This window comes from Engystomops pustulosus, chromosome 6, assembly GCF_040894005.1.
Source record: "Engystomops pustulosus chromosome 6, aEngPut4.maternal, whole genome shotgun sequence".
Lineage (NCBI taxonomy): Eukaryota > Metazoa > Chordata > Amphibia > Anura > Leptodactylidae > Engystomops > Engystomops pustulosus.
The window spans coordinates 106,421,632-106,442,780 of NC_092416.1; the positions used below are offsets into that span (position 1 = coordinate 106,421,632).

Genomic DNA, 21,149 nt, shown 5'->3' on the forward strand with positions numbered 1-21,149 from the left:
TGAGGGATCGGAGGATGATGAGGTGACAGACCCAAGCTGGGTTGAGAGGCCGGGTGAACACAGTGCTTCTGAGATGGAGGAGAGTCCTCGACCAGAACAGGTTGGAAGAGGCAGTGGTGGGGCCAGACGGAGAGGCAGGGCCAGAGCTGGTGCATCAGCGCCAAATGTGTCAACTAGTGAAGCTCCCGTGGCGAGGGCTCTTGCGGCGAGGGCTAGATCTTCAGAAGTCTGGAGGTTCTTTAAGGAAACACCGGATGACCGACGGACTGTGGTGTGCAACATTTGCCAAACCAGGCTCAGCAGGGGTTCCACCACTACTAGCTTAACTACCACCAGTATGCGCAGGCATATGAATGCTAAACACCCCACTCAGTGGCAACAAGCCCGTTCACCTCCGGCCGTGCACACCACTGCTCCTTCCCCTGTGTCAGCTGATAGTCAGCCCCCTGCCCAGGACCCTGCCACAAAAACCCCATCGTCGCCTCCACGATCCTCCACAGCATCCACCAGCGTTCAGCTCTCCATACCCCAGACGCTGGAGCGGAAACGCAAATATAGTGCAACCCACCCGCACGCCCAAGCCCTTAATGTGCACATCTCCAGATTGCTTAGCCTGGAGATGCTGCCCTATAGGCTAGTAGAGACCGAGGCCTTTCGCAACCTCATGGCGGCGGCCGCCCCTCGGTATTCGGTCCCCAGCCGCCACTACTTTTCCCGATGTGCCGTCCCAGCCCTGCACCAGCACGTGTCAGACAACATCACCCGTGCCCTGACCAACGCCGTTTCTGACAAGGTCCACCTGACCACGGACACGTGGACGAGTGCTGCCGGGCAGGGCCACTATATATCGCTGACGGCACATTGGGTTAACTTGGTGGAGGCTGGGACCGAGTCTGACCCTGGGGCTGGTCATATACTGCCGACGCCGAGGATTGCGGGGCCTACCTCGGTCCAGGTGTTTCAGGCCTACTATGCCTCCTCCTCCTCCCACCCCTCCTCCACCTCCTCCTCCGAACTACCATCCGTGGGCACGGCGCCATCAGTCGGTAGGTCTAGGCACAGCAGCAGTGCCGTTGCTAAGCGACAGCAGGCGGTGCTCAAACTGCTGAGCCTAGGCGATAAAAGGCACACCGCCCAAGAGCTATTACAGGGCATCACGGCGCAGACTGATCTGTGGCTGGCACCGCTGAACCTGAAGCCAGGCATGGTTGTGTGTGACAACGGCCGTAACCTGGTGGCGGCTCTGCAACTCGGCAGACTGACACATGAGCCATGCCTGGCCCATGTGTTAAATCTGATAGTTCAGCGTTTCCTCAAGACATACCCCAATCTGTCAGATTTGCTCACGAAGGTGCGCCGCATCTGTGCGCATTTCAGGAAGTCCAGCACAGATGCTGCCACTCTCAGGGCAGCGCAGCGCCGCCTCCAACTGCCCGCTCACCGACTGTTGTGCGACGTGCCCACGAGGTGGAATTCAACACTGACCATGTTATCCAGAGTTTACCAGCAGCGCCGAGCCATTGTAGACTGCCAGATGTCAACTTCCACCAGAACTGGTAGTCAGGTCAGTCAGCTTCCTCAAGTCTACAATGAGGAGTGGACGTGGATGTCTGATATCTGTCAGGTGCTGAGTAACTTCGAGGAGTCAACACAGATGGTCAGTGGCGATGCCGCCATCATCAGCCTCACCATCCCGCTGCTTGGCCTGTTTAAAAACTCTCTGATCAGCATGAAGTCGGAAGCTTTGCGCTCGTCACAAGAGACGGGGGAAGAAGATTCCCTTGTTGATAGCCAAAGCACCCTTAGGTCTGTTTCTCAGCGCATATCGGAGGAGGTGGAGGAGGATGAGGAGGAAGAGGAGGAGAATGTTGGCGAGACACAAGAGGGGACCATTGTTGAGTCCTTCACTGTTCAGCGTGTATGGGCAGAAGAAGAGGAGTTGGAGGAGGAGGAAATGGACAGTCAGGCCAGTGAGGGGAGTGAATTCTTACGCGTTGGTACTCTGGCGCATATGGCAGATTTCATGCTAGGCTGCCTATCCTGTGACCCTCGCGTTCAAAGAATTTATTCCAGCACCGATTACTGGGTGTTCACTCTCCTGGACCCACGGTACAAGCAAAATCTTTCCACTCTCATCCCTGCAGAGGAAAGGAGTGTGAGAATGCATGAATACCAGCAGGCCCTGGTTCACAAGCTGAAACAGTATTTCCCTTCTGACAGCGCTAGCGGCAGAGTGCGTAGTTCTGCGGGACAAGTAGCGAGGGAGAGTAGGCGAGCAGGCAGCTTGTCCAGCACTGGCAAGGGTACGCTTTACAAGGCTTTTGCCAGCTTTATGTCACCCCAGCAAGACACTGTCACCTGTCCCCAGTCTCGGCAGAGTAGGGCTGATCTTTACAGAACGATGGTGAGGGAGTACGTAGCTGACCATACCATCGTCCTAAATGATCACACAGCTCCCTACAACTACTGGGTTTCAAAGCTGGACATGTGGCACGAACTGGCGCTGTACGCCTTGGAGGTTCTTGCCTGCCCTGCCGCTAGCGTCTTGTCCAAGCGGGTTTTCAGTGCAGCTGGTGGCATCATCACCGATAAGCGTACACGCCTGTCGACTGACAGCGCTGACAGGCTGACGCTTATTAAGATGAATAAAGCCTGGATTTCTCATAATTTCCAATCTCCACCAGGTGAAGGAAGCTCAACCTGAATAATTGATCCACTCCTCCTCCTCCTCATTTTCCTCCTTCTCCTCCTCTTTGTACAGTAAAGCAGAGGAAACTGGCTATTTTTTGACAGGGCCCACTGGCTCTAGCTATAGTACTTTATGCATTTAATTTTTCTGGAGGGCCACCGACCCGGTCCTCTGTTTTAAACAATTTTTGGGACTGCCACATACAGGCACTCAATCGATTCAATTTTTCTGGAGGGCCACTTACCTGCTCCTCTGGTTTGAAAACTTTTTGGGACTGCCACATACAGGCACTCAATCTATTCTATTTTTCTGGAGGGCCACCTACCTGCTCCTCTGGTTTGAAAACTTTTTGGGACTGCCACATACAGGCACTCAATCGATTCCATTTTTCTGGAGGGCCACCTACCTGCTCCTCTGGTTTGAAAACTTTTTGGGACTGCCACATACAGGCACTCAATCGATTCCATTTTTCTGGAGGGCCACCTACCTGCTCCTCTGGTTTGAAAACTTTTTGGGACTGCCACATACAGGCACTCAATCTATTCTATTTTTCTGGAGGGCCACCTACCTGCTCCTCTGGTTTGAAAAATTTTTGGGACTGCCACATACAGGCACTATCCAAATTAAATTGTCTCCATAGCAGCCTCCACACGTTGTCTCCATTGCTACCTCCAAAAGTCGTCCATATAGCTGCCTCCATACATCGTCCCTTTATCAAACGAGGTGTGTCAGGCAGAAATTTGGGTTGTTTTCATGGATTCCACATCAAAGTTGTTAACTTTGTCGCCACCCAGCTGTGTTATCCACAAAATATACTAATAAACTTTTATCATTTACCAATATTATTTCAGCGCTTCTTGCGCATCTGTTTACATTCCCCTCACCCGCCATATCCCAAACTTATAAGAACGCTACTACACTTGATCTTATACAAAAGGTTCTTAGAAGTGCTGTTTGGGGAGTAGCCTAGAGACAGGGGCTTGGATTGGCGAAAGCTCGCCTGGCTGCGGAGCGCCAGCTCCATCCCAAGATCCAACTAACATAGTTTTAACTGCAGCACCTTTAATCTACTACTAGTTCACTGCCTCCATAATAATAATAATAATCTTTATTTATATAGCGCCATCATATTCCGTAGTGCTTTACAAATCATAGGAAACAAATACAAATGTAATGTAACAGAGCACAACATTTGTATGGAACAACAGGAGTGAGGTCCCTGCTCGCCAGAGCTTACGGTTTATGAAGATGATGGGGTAACACGAGGTAAAAGAATATTTAATGGTCAAGCCATTCTTCTTAGGGAATAGAACAAAATATAATAAATGGAATTGCTGTCGCTTGAACCACTCAGCCGTCATCTTATATACCAGGTCCAGGGTGAATGGGACTGTAGAGAAGTCTGGTGCCTGTTGGTTGCTGGATAACAGATGGGAGGACGACACAGGACGGGTTAGTAGAAGAGTTAAAACTTCATGCAGTTAATGAGTGTTATAGGCTTGCCTAAAGAAATGGGTTTTAAGAGCACGTTTGAAACTTTGGAGGTTAGGTATTAGTCTGATAGTCCAGGGCAGAGCATTCCATAGAATTGGTGCAGCTCTAGAGAAGTCTTGGAGACGCGAGTGGGAGGTCCGCACTAGGGTAGAGGTTAATCTAAGATCACTGGCGGATCTAAGAGCACGGGTTGGGCGATAGACTGAGATAAGAGAGGAGAGGTAGGGGGGTGCAGCATTATACAGAGCATTATGGATGAGGGTTATTATTTTAAACTATTCGAAAGGAGACTGGCAGCCAGTGCAGCTACTGGCATGAACTGTAAGCATACATGGTCCCCTTATCAAACGAGCTGTGTCAGGCAGAATTTTGGGTTGTTTTCATGGCTTCCACAACAAACTTGTTAACTTTGTCGCCACCCTGCTGTGTAATCCACAAAAAATACTGGCAAACTTTTATCATTTACCGATATTATTTCAGCGCTTCTTGCGCATCTGTTTACATTCCCCTCACCCGCCATATCCTAAGAACGCTACTACACTTGATCTTATACAAAAGGTTCTTAGAAGTGCTGTTTGGGGAGTAGCCTAGAGACAGGGGCTTGGATTGGCGAAAGCTCGCCTGGCAGCGGAGCGCCAGCTCCATGCCAAGATCCAACTAACATAGTTTTAACTGCAGCACCTTTAATCTACTACTAGTTCACTGCCTCCATACATGGTCCCCTTATCAAACGAGCTGTGTCAGGCAGAATTTTGGGTTGTTTTCATGGCTTCCATGTTAACTTTGTCGCCACCCTGCTGTGTAATCCACAAAATATACTGGCAAACTTTTATCATGTACCGATATTATTTGAGCGCTTCTTGCTCACCTCCTTTGGTTCCTCTCTGCCACCCATTGGTTTGAAGCCTGAGTCCATTTAGGGTATGTCGCCATGACACTCTCTAGCCTGCCGCTGCTGCCTCTGTATGCCATCCCCTATAGTGTCAGGGTCAATTATTGGATGTTTTAGATGCTATCTAGCTTCATTCTGTCACTCTGTCATGGCCATGCTGTTGCCCATAATTTTGGCATAATGGTGCGATTATGCAGCCTCAGAGGCATCCATGCATGCTGCCCCTGCTGTTTCCTGTCCATTTCCGTGGTGTTTCCATCCTTTTCTGAGGTTCCCAGGTGTTTGGCCAAGCTTCCCTGTGCAGAGCCTTGGTCCCCTTGAAAAATGCTCGAGTCTCCCATTGACTTCAATGGGGTTCGTTATTCGAGACGAGCACTCGAGCATCGGGAAAAGTTCGTCTCGAATAACGAGTACCCGAGCATTTTAGTGCTCGCTCATCTCTATTAAGGATCATTTAAGTGAAGAACACAGTGAACTCAGAACACATTGCAGATGTTTCCATACATCTGCTAACTTATCATAAGACCTATCTTAACTTATCAGAAGACTTATGCAGAAAGGTGTTCTTCACAATAGTATATGAAGAACAATATGTGTGAAGACTCAAGTGATTTGCCTGATTACATTACTGTTAACATTTGCATTTACATATGTAAACAGTAATGTAATTAGGCAAATCAGGCCAAAACGCAACGTGTGAACACACCCTAACATGTGGCATCACTGGGTTCACATCTCGTTTTTTTGCATACTGCTAACGGACACATTTTTCACCCCCATCCCCCACACAAAGCATGCGCCAGGCTCCCCCTCCCCCACAGCAGACACCAGCCCCCCCCCTTCTGCCACAGACAGCATGCACCTGCCCCCCTTCCCTCACACACACACAGCAGGCACCAGCCCCCCTTCCCCCACACACACAGCAGGCACCAGCCCCCCTTCCCCCACACACACAGCAGGCACCAGCCCCCCTTCCCCCACACACACAGCAGACACCAGCCCCCCTTCCCCCACACACACAGCAGACACCAGCACTCCCCTCCTCCCCACACACACAGCAGGCATCAGCCCCCCTCCCCCACACACACAGAGGGCACCAGCCTCCCCTCCCCCCCCCACACACAGCATGAACCAGCCACCCTCCGCCACACACACAGCATGTACCAGCCCCCATCTTCCATACACACAGCATGCACCAGCCCCCATCTCCCACACACACACAGCATCCACCAGCCCCCCCCTCCGGCAGACACACAGCATGCACCAACCCTCGCTCTCCACACACACAGAATGCACCAGTCCCCCCCCCCACACACACAGCAGGCACAAGCCCACCTTCCAGCACCCTCCTCTTCCTCCATGCTGCTAGGCCCGGGCTGTGCTGTGGGGGCGTGGCCTCCTGTGTGTAGTTGGAACAGCTCTGTGTAATATACAGGGTAGGGCCTGTGAGGAGCCCAGCGCTAGGGCTGACATCTGCAGGGGATAAAGGGCTGCCTGCACTGTCACCCACTGCGGTGCATCCCTATAATAAGGTTAGTTTATCATATGGATGCATCAGGGAGGGAGTTCAGTGCAGGCAGCCTGAGAATAGGAAGTGATCTGCCCGACAGCTCACCACATGTAGTGAGGGAGAGGAGGAGGGACCCCGGCCCTGAATGTAGTGAGAAGGACCGGCCCCATCAGCTGTTTTAGAGCAGCGGCCCACCGGGAATTCTCCCAGTAAAGTCTATGGCCAGTCTTCCCCTGCCCCTTAACGACCTGGCCCATTTTAGTTTTTTTTCACTTCCATTTTTCACTCACTCATATTTTTCCACATAAAGAGCTCTTTGATGGATTATTTCTACCTAACAAAGTGACAGTATTTAATATTCCATGCCCACTACTGGGAAGCGGGGAAAAAATTCCAAATGCAGTGAAAATGGCGAAAAAAGCATTTTTGCCGTATTCTTGTGGGCTTGGATTTTACAGCTTTCACTGTGCGCCCCAAATGACATGTCTACTTTATTCTTTGGGTCGGTACGATTATGGTGATGCCAAATTTGTACAGGTTTTATAATGTTTTCATACATTTACAAAAATTAAACTACCTGTACAATTTTTTATTTTTTTTATTTGCCATCTGGCACCAGTAACTGAACGGGGCTATGGGTGGTGTCATTTTTTGTGACTTTTGATGGTGTTTTCATTGCTTTCATTTTTAGGTCTGTGTGACCTTTTGATCACTTTTTATAGATTTTTTTTTTATATTTTTCAAAATGGCAAAAAAAGTGCCATTTTCGACTTTGGGTGCTTTTTTCCATTACTGGGTTAAACGTAGTGAAAAAACGTTATTATATTTTGATAGAGAGGGCATTTTCAGACGCGGCAATACCTAAAAGGATTTTTACTGTTTATTAATATTTATATCAGTTCTAGGGAAAGGGGGGTGATTTGAATAATTGTAACAACTGTTAGGTCACATTGCTCCCTATGACCCTCGATTATTTTATTGCGGGATGTAGTTTGCAAACTAGGGGCACTTGGGGGTTTTATGTTTTTTATTTAGGTTTTCTATTTCCCCTCCAAGTCTCTGGATTTATTAGCAGATCCTTTATAATTCTCCAAGTTCATTATTTATTTATATTCCAAGTGCTTTATCATTCCGGAGCCCTGCTGGGTTTTCTGGCTATCATTTAGGATCACATGTTGGGTCCTTCTCGCATCAGGAAACATGGCTTCGTAATCAGAGAGCTGACATTTTACAGTGGCACATAATGGGCACCACATAATTGGCGCCACATAACGGGCACTGAACTTTCCAGAAATAATTTCAGTTTCCATCTTGGACTCAATTACACATCACCTATATGTTCAAAATGCTAATTCCACCACGTGTATTACACTACAGCACATATTACACCTTGCTGTGTATATTCAACAATTAGGGTCACTTTTCGGTTTTCCTGTATCGGTACCACTAGGACTCTCCAAATACATCCTGACACATGTGATGGATTGCTGTCAAATTTGACTTCTAAAAGACAAACATCCCTCTTTCCTTCTACTGTGCGCCCATAAAGCATTTTATATGCACATGTGGGGTTCTTCTACACTTGTGATAAATAGTTTTACACCTTCTTCAGGGTTATTTCATATATTATTCCTTGTGGCTTACAAAATTTAGGGGTAAAAGTGACATTTTATAGGAACATTTTCACCTTTTTAATTTTTAGGGCCTAATAGGATCATTCACCTGTAGGGGCAAATACATATATTACACATTGCAAAATTCTCTAAGGGGTGTGCGTTCAAAAAGTAGGGTCACTTTTCGGGTTCTTCTCTGTTTCATACCACTAGGGTTCTCCAAATGCGTGTAAAACATTTCTGATAAATTTGGCTTCTAAAAAGAATCCCTCTTTCCTTCTACTGTGCGCCAATACATCATTTTATATACACATGTGGGGTACTTCTTACACATTTTTGGGGGGTTATTGCATTTTTTATCCCTTGTGGCTATAAAAAATTAGGGGTAAAATCACCTTTATAGGAACATTTTGACCTTTTTCCTATTTAGGTCCTAATTAAATCAAACACCTTTACAGACAAAAACACATATTACACCTTGCTAAATACTCTAAGGGGTGTGTTTTCCAAAATGGTAACACTTGTTGGGGTTCCCCTCTGTTTTGGTACCACTATGGCTCTCTAAATGCATCCTGACACATGTAAAGGATGTCTGTCCAATTTGGCTTCTAAAATGCCAACGCCCCTCTTTCCCTTCTGAGCTTCACTGCATACCCATACAACATTTTATTTTCGTGTGGGGCAATTTTTTACTCGGGAGAAATAGTAGTACACATTTTTTGGGGTTGTTTCATCTTTGATGCCTTATGGGATACAAAAATTAGCCGTAAAAGTGAATCTTTTTTTGGGAAAATTTTCATCTTTTTCCTTTTAGGGACCTAATTGAAGCAAACACCCGTAGGGGCAAATACACATATTACACCTTGCTAAATTCTCCAAAGGGTGCACTTTCCAAAATGGTGGCACTTGTTGGGGTACCATTAGGGATCTCCAAATGCATCCTGACACATGAAAACTTTTTCAGCCACATTTGTCCTCCAAAAATGAAACAACGCTCTTTCCCTTCCAAGTGCCTCCCTGTGTCCGCACAGCAGGATACAGTGACAAAATGGGTATTGGCATACTCGGGAGGAATTGCACTAAACATTGTAAAATTCATTTTCCCTTTAAACCCATTGTGAAGGTGCAAATTTTAGTGTTCAATTAATATATTTTAAGATAAAATTACATTTCTGTAATTTCACTTTCATTTATTTTTCACCCTCATTAAACTCTCATAGGGTTAACAAAATTTCCAAAGGTTGTTTTGAATATTTTGAGGGTGTAGTTACTAAATTGACCCTTAGGTTTGGATGATTTTCGTGAAAATCTGAAAAATTTTACCTAAAGTTATAAGCCTCCTAACATCCTAAATAAAGGAAAAGATGTTTGAAAAATGATGCCAAGTTAAAGCAGACATATGGAAAATGTTAGTAATCAAGTTATTTTAGTGATATGACCAACTTTACAAAAAGTAGAAAATTTAGAATTTGGAACACATTGTTTTTTCAAAATTTTCGCCAAATTTACATTTATTTCATAAATAAATACTAAACATATTGCTTAATTTCTCAACCAACATGAAGTACAATGTTTAACAAAAAACAATCTCAAAATCAACTGGATATGTTGAAGCGTTCAAAAGTTATAACCACTGTGTCAGGAAGGTGAAAAGTGGCTTTGGCATTAAGGGGGTGAAAGGAAATCAACAGTGGAAATAAAAGGAAATCAATTATCTGTAACTAATTTGCCTTCAATTGATTGTCTCTAAACAATTGGCTATTAATCAATTATCTTTCAGTCTATAAGGATGTGATTGTCATTAGATACCGTAACTAAACAGCCCAATATGATGCCAACTGTAGTAGTAATACAAAATAAGACTATAACGTGCTGGCATTTTATCCTCAAAATACCTGTCAGAGCGGTTTGTGCAGTAGCAGCAAGAAGCGCTCCAAAGATATACTGGAGGAGGCAATGGCGGGCGGGCTGCGGTGGCGCCATTGACCCCCACGGTGATAGCGAGCTGCCTGCAGCGATTTTGCTCAGAAGCAGTCCGGATCGCATCAGCCGACAGCGGAGGTGGTGGCAGAAACTGGAGGTGAGACTGCAGGCAGTGAATGGCCACTGCTGCCACCCCCAGCAGCAAACGTGGCGGCCGCGACGAGGTCTGAGGCCCCCCCAGAGGCGCAGGAGGAAGAGAAGCCTCGGATTCAGCAGCAGCTACTCCGGTATTTAAAGGCACAGAGCCCACACTCCAAGAGGTGTTAAATGCTGTGCACAGCTGCAACAACGTCATATCCTCCCTTACACTGATAGTGGGTGGAGTAAAGGAGGATCTCAACGTTATCTGGCATGAAGTGTCTGAAAGAATGGGGGCTTTGGAGGGGAGAGTGGGAGAGGTGGAAGATCAGCTACCCTCTGTCAGGCGTGATATATCCCGTATGCAATTCACACTGGTGGCTGTTCTGGCGGAGGCTGAGGAGGATTGTACGCCTCATAGGGGTCATAATCCGAGTGAATATTTTGAGAAATGGCTGCTGTCTGTATTTGGGCAAGACACCTTAACGCCATTATTTGCGGTGGAGCGAGCCCACCGGGTCCCATCGTGACCACTTCCACCAGGCAATCCACCTCATCAAATTTTTATTCGCATATTGCATTATAAAGAACCGGGATATTATCCTGTGTAAAGCAAGAGAGAAAGAAGATACAAATCAATGGCAGTCGCATATCTATTTTCCCTGATTTCTCTACAGAGGTGCAGAAACAGAGGGCAACTTTTCATGGAGTCAAGAGGCGTCTTAGACAACTGAAACTGCAATAGTCTGTTTTATCCTGTCAGGCTGCGGGTTATTGCTTTGCAGGCTACCCATTTTTTCAATTCCCCTGAAGATGCTACCAACTGGCTGGATGCACATGAGCACGAATTACGAAGGAATAGCCCTAGGCGGGATTGATGGCTCTGTGGTTACTAGCGCCTAAGTGACACTCTTATTGCTGTGGTTCGGAGGGGAGGTGCCAACCTTGTGACAGGGTGCATTCCCCTTCAAAGTTGTCCTGGCGGGCAGCAATTCTCTCACTCAAAACATGAAAGTGGTGAGAGAAAAATGAAAATAATTGGCTGTATTTGCTGTTTTTTCTCCAGGTTGTGCCAACAGCATAAGGGTTTATGTTTGTATGTTAAGTTGGTATTATTTGTTCTGACTGGACACATGCATAATGGTAAAACGTATGCTTATATAGTTAGGAAAGTGTGGGACTATGATGGCAGTTAAACTGTTAATAATTGCTTGGAATACGAGGGGGCTGGGGGACTCAAAAGATATGCTGTCAAAAGATATGCTGTAATTAATGCCCTGAAGCAATATCAGCCGGCAGTAATTAGACTGTAACCCAAATGGGCCGAGGGTGGGTTGGAGCCAATTATCACTCTACAATCTCCTCACATTCATGGGGAGTGAGCATATTAATACATAAATCATTACCCTTCCAGGGCTTACAGAACACAGTGGACTTGGAAGGGTGGGTTGTAGCATTAAGATGCAAACTATATAATAAAGAGATACTCCTCATAGCAATATACATTCCGCCACCCTGCTCTTCAGCAATTTTGAGCAGGGTAATGGCGCTGGAGGCAGAGTCCCCTGAGCTTCCCACTCTAATTATTGGAGATTTCAACTATCTAAACCCCTACTATGACAAACATCTTCCCCAGATAGCCCCGACACTCATTTAGCTATAATCCTGAGGGAGGTGGGAATGAAGGATTTATGGAGGCATAGAAATCCTACAACAAAGAAATATTACTGTTACTCAAGCTCTCACAACTCAGTATCCCGAATTGATCTTGCAATAGGAAACGAAAGGATGCTAGCTATGACAGAGGATGTCGAATATGGGCCCAGAAGGGTGTCTGACCACTCCCCCGTGTTGGTTACGCTTCGTATGGCTGCAGACATGGGGGGGGGGGACAACACCTATGGAAACTAAATCCATTCTGGATACAAATCCTGCATCCTTCAGATACATTGCCAGGGGAGATAGTGGAGTTTCTCCAAATCAACCTAGGGTCAGCCTCTCGCTTAATGGTAAGGGACACTCTTAAATCGCATATAAGGGATAGTTTTAACGGCCACATCATTGCACATAAAATTAAACAAAAAGACTACCAGCAGGCCCTACAAGAAAGGGTGCAGGAAACAGAGAGGGAATTCTCAAACATTGGCTCAGAGGCGGCTCAGAGGGATTGGCTAGAAGTGCAGGAATTACTAAAATCCCATACCATGGCGAACCGCTGAAGCAAAAAAATTCTTCGTCCAACAAAAATATTTAGAAGTGGGAGAGAGCACAGGAAAAATGCTAGCCTCAGTTATCAGTTATTAGGGCACAAAGGGACTCCTCCCATATTCAAGCACTCATAAACGCTCTAGGAATAGAGATTAACCATGACAAGGACATCCTAGAGACCCTTAGGAACTTTTATGAGGACATTTATTCATCTAGGTTAAGGGATGACGTCGGGCGGGGGGGGGGGTAGAAACTTTTTTTTAGACACAGTGACCCCACCAGAGCTAACCAAGGATCAGAGAAGAGCTCTAGATGCCCCACTCACCCTACAGGAACTAGAGATGGCATTAAAGACCTTTCCAAACGAAAAGGCACCAGAGGCAGATTGCCTTCCAGGGGAGGTGTAGAAAACATGCGGTTGTCCAGAACTATTGGAAGTTATTAGGGAAGCTGAGGAACTAGGCAAATTCCCAGATTCTATGAGAGATGCAATAATTGTGGTCTTGCCCAAACCAGATAAGGACGTGCTAATGCCGGAGTCCTACCTACCGATCTCCCTATTATGCTCGGACGTTAAATTAATTGCCAAAGCATTAGCTAATAGGCTGTTAGGCATCATCCTAGATCTAGTTCATAGGGATCAAATGGGCTTCATGCCGGGCAAGTCTATTTCTGAACATACAAATGCAACAAGAGGGGGAAGACTCCAGAGCCATTTTATCATTGGATGCATTCAACAGTGTCAAATGGGACTTTTTATGGTCTGTTATATGAAAAGAATAGGATTTGGGCCAAGGTATATTAAGTGGGTACAAATGTTATATGGTGCACCCAGGGCCCAAATAAGGGCTAATGGGATTCTGTCCACACCATTCTCCCTCCATAGAGGTACGCAGCAGGACTGCCCCCTATCCCCATTCCTTTTTGCTTTGGCTATTGAGAGCCGCTGGCCTGTCTAATAAGAGCTTCCTCCACCATACATGGCTTTAAATATGGGGAGGAGAAGAAAAGTATCGCATTATATGCGGATGACATGTTATTATTTGTAAGAGATGCAGATAGTTCATTGAGGCCCATTATGAACCTGCTCACTGACTTTGGCCGGTACTTTGGGCTGACCATCAATTGGCACAAGTCAGTACTAATGCCTTTAGACCCCATGCCGGCAGACTTAGATCTGCATGAGATACAAACGGTTACTAAATTCAAATACTTGGGTATATGGTTCTCGCCCAGGGTACAGGAATATATAACTCTTAACATTGGTCCACTGTTAGAAAGATCAACAGCAATGGTAGACCCCTGCTGCAAACTCCCCCTGTCGGTCATAGGGAGAGCAAACTTGTGCAAGATGGTGCTCATGCCCCAATTCCTATATATGCTACACAGTTCACCAGTGTGGATACTCGTACACATGTTTATGAGCATGCAGAAGCTATTTAGATCCCTAATATGGGGAAAGAAAGTAGCGAGAATCAAGCTGGAGACCTTGCAAAGGGCCAAAACCCACGGGGGTTTGGCGGTCCCCAACTCCTGGCTTTATTTTCTAGCCGCACAACTACAACACCTCAAAGGTTGGGGCCAGAATCCAAGTCAGGGAAATTCTGAAAAGTTGCTAAGGCATGTGGGAAGAGGGCCCCCACTGTACATTGTGGAGCTGGGAGCACAGGGTAGGCAACCAGATCACATTCCTACAATGACACTGATTAGCAAAATTTGGCAGAAGGTCAGGGTAAATCTGCTTATAGAGGGTCACACTCCATTCACCCAACTGTGGCGGAATCCGGGTCTGGGGGAAATAATGCGACTAGAGGGCTTTAGGCGATGGGAGAGTAAAGGTGTTCGTACTTTAACTCAATTATACAAAGAAGGGGTGATAAAAATGTTTCAACATCTCCGTGAAGTGTTTAACCTCCCACATGAGTTCTTCTCTCAATACTTCCTACTCAGGCATGCCCTAGAGGTACAACACAGAGGTGCACATGACCAACCATGAAATTATGGAAGACTTACCCTTTGGCAACTGTTATATATCTAGAACATATACCACTTTGCTGGAAGAGTGCCACAAACAAAGACCCCTTACCATCCAGAATAAGTGGCATAAGAAGACATGGGCCCTATCTCGGAAGAGCAGTGGACCGAGATCTGGGAGAGGGTCCCCTCGCTAACACTGTGTGAGGCCCACTGAATGTCACAACTTTATCTACTGCATAGGGTGTACCGGACACTGCAATGGCTACTAAGAGCGGGTCTCTGCGGGGAGAGAGAGCGCACCTAATGCACATGATTTGGGAGTGCCAGAGCGTTCCATTTTGGAACGATGTTATGAACGTCATTACACGGGTGTATGGACTGGCTCCTTCAGGCCACTCCCATGGTTTGTGTTCTAGGCAATATAGACAGTGAAAACTTATCAGATTGTACTATGTTAGGGGTCAGTAGGATGTTATACCAGCTAGGAAGCTGACAGCCATGTACTGGCTGCGCCCTGTTGCTCCAGATTTGGAGGCGTATATAAAAAAAATGAACAATTGTAATCAGAATGGAAAAAAGTGTTTATTGTAAAAAAAAAAGGCAAACACAAAGTTTGAGCATATATGGGGTCCATGGATAGATACACCCGGCTTACCATGAACACATTTACTTCGCACTTACAGCATTTCTAAAAGTTCTGATTCAAAAAAAAAAAAAAAAAAAGAATCAGCCATAAACCACTTTTTCTAGTAGAAATCTTAGTTACAAATCCTTATCACACTTTAGGTCCCAAACATGATCCGTCATAGCTATATTTTGGTTTGGTGTCCGTTGACCGCAGAGGTCTTTCAAACCAACATGTGTTTTGCATAGTATCAAAAGGAAGATCTAATTAGCAAATTAGGGAGAATGGTTTAGATTAAATCCCACAGTGCAACCCCAGTGCAACCACAAACAATGGAAAATCATGTCCATCGAAGAATATGGACAAAAGCCCTAACAAGTAGTGCCCACCAGGGTAGGGTCAGAAGCTAGCTCTATCGTCCTTGCAAATTTTGAGTAGAAAGAAAATACACTAAATCACCTAACACACCCTGAACTCACACCCCTCTTGCCTGATATGGAGTGAAAGGTAACAAATGCCCAGATAAATGGAGCTAATTGCACAATTATTCCATTATTAACCATCAAAGGTTATCAAGTTTAATAAAATTTAAAAAAAAGCATTTGTCATACTTTTGAGGCGCCATTTAAACTGAACAGGCTGTCCAAAAGTTCTTCTGATGAACCTTTACGTTTTATCTGTACTATCCAGCAGCTCTTTGTCTGCACACACAGTATAATGCAGCAATGGCACAGCCTGATGACATCATAAAGCGTGTGCAGGCAGTGCTTACAGGCTTTCCTTTGCCTGGACTGCTCTTGTAATCACACACAGTTTATTATCCTCCCCTGCCATGTACATTCAGTCTGCCATCTGTCAGGTGTGGGCCTTCTCCAGGCGTCCCTGCAACCGCTATTGTTACACCTCTATTAGTTGCATATTACATTGTTTAAATACTAAATATGTTTATTCCTTTACAATTTCTCAAAGCGGTATTAATCTCTTTCAGTCTTTAGAAAACAATTTGAAGTTTAACACTAAATACCATATGCTGTTATATTATGGACACTCATATCGAAGCTCCTTTGATTTTATTTCAAACAGGAGGAGGAGATGTTTCGGCCCAACATGTTTTTTTTGTTGTTGCTACCACCCATCATCTTTGAATCGGGATATTCTTTACATAAGGTAAATAACATAAGTGTTTTGGGACTTCACAGTGGCCCTTAATGATAAAGAGATTTGTGATTAACCCCCTATTCTCATCTGACACTATAGATTCTATCTACTGTTTTTTTAATGTCTTTAATGGCTCTGACATGACAAATGGGTCTGACATCTATGCTCCTAGTGCATTCCATCTCTGATCTCTGTGTTGCATCCATTATTTTGTATATGTGCTAATAAAAAGCTTTTCCAATGAAACAAGTTAGGCCCCATCCACCGGATAGGGCTTAACTTGCTGATCAGTGGGGGTCTCAGTGAAGAGACTCCCACAGAATGGGGGTCTGAGATGTACCCCGTCGGACCCCTCGCCTTTCTGGGGCGCTGCTCTGAGTGCACATGACCGGGCTGCACCGTTCATAGATAAGACATACGGAGCTGACAGATTTCCAGCCTCATACTTGGCAGTCTCCATCAACTCCATAGAGATGAAGGGAGCAATTGCACAATCGGCTGCTCCGCACATCTCAGGGAGCCAGGGGTCCTGTGCATTGGGTCTAACTTGTTTCATGGTAAAACCCCTTTAAGTTCTGACTTTTGATTTCTATAGCCTGACTTACTTCCTAGGGGAACTTCTTCCAGAATATTGGCTCCATTACTCTTTTTGCTGTGTTTGGGACAGCCATATCAGCCTTCGTTGTGGGTGGTGGCATTTTCTTTCTTGGTCAGGTGAGTATATTTTATGAATTATCTGTACAACATATGGTATTGTTAAAGGTTTCAGAAGGTAACCAATACAGGCCGGGAATACATTACATTTTAAAGAGGTAATTTTTCCAAAACTTAGGGCTGTACTCAAGGATATAGACGGGGTTCAAGTACTGTCACATGATGATACTAATGTTAAATAAGAGACATTCAGATGTATACTAGGTTTTTATACTTCAGGTATCATAGTATATAAGGCAGGAAAAATACGCAAGTCCATCAAGTCCAACCTTTAAGAATTAAACAAGTGTTTTTTCCCTATAACCCGTGTTATTCTTGTTCTGCAGAAAGGCATCCAGGCCTCTCTTGAAAATGTACAAAGAATTCACCTTAAGGGACATCTACCACTCAGATGAAAGACTATATACAAATGAGCATGAGGGGCTCCAGACTCCATTAACATCTGTGGAGTCTGGAGTCCCTCAGGCGCTCATTTGCATACAGCCCTTCATCTAAGTGGTAGATGCCCTTTAACAACCTGCTGTGGCAGAGAGTTACATAGGTTCACTGCTCTTACAGTAAAGAATCCCTGTCTATTGCGATGGTAGTATCGCCTCCTCTCTAGGCGTAGAGAATGCCCCCTTGTCCTGGCCTCAGGCCTAGGTATAAAAAGATATTTGGAGAGATCCTTCTACTGCCCATTCAGGTATTTGTACATTGTAATAAGGTATCCCCTTAGCCGTCTTTTTTTCTAAACTGAATAACCCCCTTTTTTTTTTTTTGTGAATTTTATTGTTGTTATGCAGACATACAGCACTTAACATATCAATTGCATCGTCATTCCCCCCTTTACAAGCTATGAAATAACCACATTGATGCCATCCACCAATACCGCAAGTCTTTGAAGGCTGCAGTTTAACCAAGTAATTGACTGTTTAGAACATAATTGTACTTTTTTGTTTCCATTTCCCAAGTGCATAACTTTACATTTATTTACATTTATACAAAATCTACCATACGGAATGTGATACGGAAGAACACTTTGAGGATGAAGCCAACATCCTGAAGCAACGATTTAAACAACGGGGATACTCTACGAGCGACATTGATGCTGCATACAGACGTGCGAGAACTACTAATCGAAACCATTTACTTAAACCTAAGCCGCGTCCACCAAGCGACAATAAGGTGAGGTTGATTACACCTTATAATGCACAATGGAGGAGGATTCAAGGGATTGTGAAACGCTTCTGGCCAATTTTGTCATCAGATCCAGATCTGAACGCCTATTTGCCACCATGTCTACAACTGGTGGCCAAGAGGTGCAAATCCATCGGCGACATGTTGGTTAGGAGCCATTACACCTCTCCCCACCCCAAGCCTTACCTTTTTGGTTCGAAGGGCCCCACATGGGGTTCCCATCCATGTGGACACTGCTCAATATGTAAGGTAATGGTGAAAACGGGTGTATTTACGGACCAATGTGGAGATAAGACCTTTCAAATTGTGCATTTCATTAACTGCAGTATGTCCGGTGTTGTGTACCAACTATCGTGCCCATGCAGACTCAAATACATTGGGATGACCACCAGAGAACTTAGAATTAGAATACAGGAACACCTGAAAGATATTCGAGCTGCCTCTAGGATTAGTGGCGATGACCAGGAGGCATTGTCCAAATTGAAATGTATACCGAAGCACTTTCACGAATTTCATAATGACAGATATCAGGACGTTCGAGTCTGTGGTATTGATAAAATCCTCCTAGGATCACGTGGGGGAAATGCGTTCAAGAAACTGGAGCGTATCGAGACCAAATGGATCGTGAAACTCCAGACGACTTCACCATTTGGATTGAATGAGAAACTGTCCTTTGCATCCTTTTTATAGGATCGTATCTGCGTTCATCACCTCTCTATTTTTAATTGTCTATAATATCTGGTGGCTTTTGTATTGTGGATATACAGTGTTATTTTAGGCATGTAGGACTGGTAGGAGGTATACTCCAGTAATTTATTGCTGTACATTGTTGCATTCATATACATTCATATGATAGGTTATTGCCTAATCATTGTTGGCATGTCTCATTCTAGGCATAGTATTATATTTCATATCACTATCACTATATTTATCATTGGTATATGACACTATATTTTATTATTATATTGGTCCTGTATCACATTCTTTGTTTGTTGCTGTGGTGTTTCCACTATGTGTGTGTTTAAGTGTGTTTTATTTCAGGCATGTTGAACTTTTAATAATCTTGCGACTGCTACTTTGGTTTAGCCGTTTACAAGTCTAATAGGTACAGTATTCACCCACCATTCCTTTCATTTCACCCACATAATGTTCCTTATTCTTTATTCACTTTTCTTCCTTTCACTTCACGCTTCACTTTTCACCTTCACCGTGCTCACAATCACCTTCTACTCACCTTATTCACTCCTTTGGCATTGGGGTTGCACTTGCGTTTTGTTTCCTGCAGATGGCTCTCTTGCCGTCTCCTGTTTATACCGCGCATGCGTGAACTGCGGGGTGATATATGCTGTGGCGCAGTACAAATGATATTGCGCAATTTGCTATAATCTCGCGCGAGTCTGCCGAGTTTTGATTTGGGGCTTTTTTCCTCAAGCCTCCGTGGTACAGATTTATTATCGGCATTGACAAACTGCATAAAGGTATAACTTAATGTGCACTTTTAGATAGGAAAATTCATATTGATTATGGTGTAAGTGTTTGTGTGTTATGATTGGACGATTTTAAGTGTGTGCCTGCCTCCATGTGATGTCATCTCCTCTCCTGATTGGTCCTCAAATACCACTGTGAGCTTAAATAGCAAACATGCCTACCTAACATCATCACCCCCTGAGGAAGCGACGGCGAAACGTGCTTCGGGGTTCTCTGGTACATCGCCATATCTCCTGTTCATCATGCAGCCTGGTTGGTATATACTAGCTACTTAGCACTATGCACTTTACTTTGCCTTATTTTGCTATATGACCTCCTACCAGGCTCTACTCTATATGGATTAGGTACACATTGTAGTCTATTGTTTACATTTGTAAAGCATTGTATTTACTGACTTCGGTATCCTATTTATCTGTTCAGGAGTGGCTATGTACTTTTTGTTCACCAGTGATTGATTTTATGGGTTGTTTTTATTGCAGTGACTATATGTGTATTATTTTGTCTAATAAAATTCTTTGCATTTCATACAATGGTATTTTTGCATATATTTTGTGTACTTTTTTGTACAAGGCCTGTATATAGGTATATATATTAAAATGAGCATGTCTATACGGCTTCATGACCGATGTGCAGTGGAATAGTATGTGAAGTCACAAGTCGGAAGATGAAAGGCCCTCCACACATCCATCAGCTGAGAGTCGCAAAGGGACTGCAATTTCTGCATTTGGGAGGGGGCTGGGAAGGGTTGCACCATAGAGCAGTAGACCGAGGGGTCCACTGGAAAATTCCTGTAAATGGGCTGGGACCCTAATTAGGTCTTTTTTTGGGAGTTATAATAATAATACAGTCATGACCAAAAGTTTTGAGAATGATACAAATGTTAATTTTTATAAAGTCAAGTCAAAACATCAAGGACAGACTGATATTCTGCAAAAGGTACAGGGAGTGGACTGCTGAGGACTGGGGTACAGTCATTTTCTCTGATGAATCCCCTTTCCGATTGTTTGGAACATCTGGAAAACAGCTTGTTCGGGGAAGGCAAGGTGAACGATACCACCAGTCTTGTCTCATGCCAACTGTAAAGCATCCTGCAACCATTCATGTGTGGGATTGCTTCTCAGCCAAGGGAATCGGATCTCGAATCAAGTCTTGCCTAAAAACACATCCATGAATAAAGAATGGTACCAGAATGTCCTCCAAGAGCAACTTCTCCCAACCGTCTAAGAGCAGTTTGGTGATCAACAATGCCTTTTCCAGCATGATGGAGCACCCTGCCATAAAGCAAAGGTGATAACTAAATGGCTCAGGGAACAAAACATATAGATTTTGGGTCCATGGCCTGGAAATTCCCCATGGACCCCCCCCCCCTCCCCTTAACCATTGATAACTTGTGGGTCAATCATCAAGAGACGGGTGGACAAACAAAAACCAACAAGTTGTGACAAAATTCAAGCATTAATTGTGCAAGAATGGACTGCTATCAGTCAGGATTTGGTCCAGAAGTTGATTGAGAGCATGCCAGGGAGAATTGCAGAGGTCCT

General features: G+C 44.8%; 1 protein-coding gene across 3 annotated transcripts in view; it reads left to right on the forward strand.

Annotated features, from left to right (window-relative positions):
- SLC9A8 (solute carrier family 9 member A8) overlaps positions 1–21,149 on the forward strand; it is a 508,958-nt gene that overhangs the window by 188,066 nt on the left and 299,743 nt on the right. For all 3 annotated transcript variants that reach the window (XR_011847693.1, XR_011847692.1, XM_072110528.1), the window contains exons 5-6: positions 16,153–16,236; positions 16,840–16,941. Coding sequence is in view for 1 of the 3 variants with exons in the window: in XM_072110528.1 (XP_071966629.1) it covers positions 16,153–16,236; positions 16,840–16,941 (186 nt within the window). In the remaining 2 variants the exon portion in view is untranslated. The remainder of the gene's footprint in view (positions 1–16,152; positions 16,237–16,839; positions 16,942–21,149) is intronic.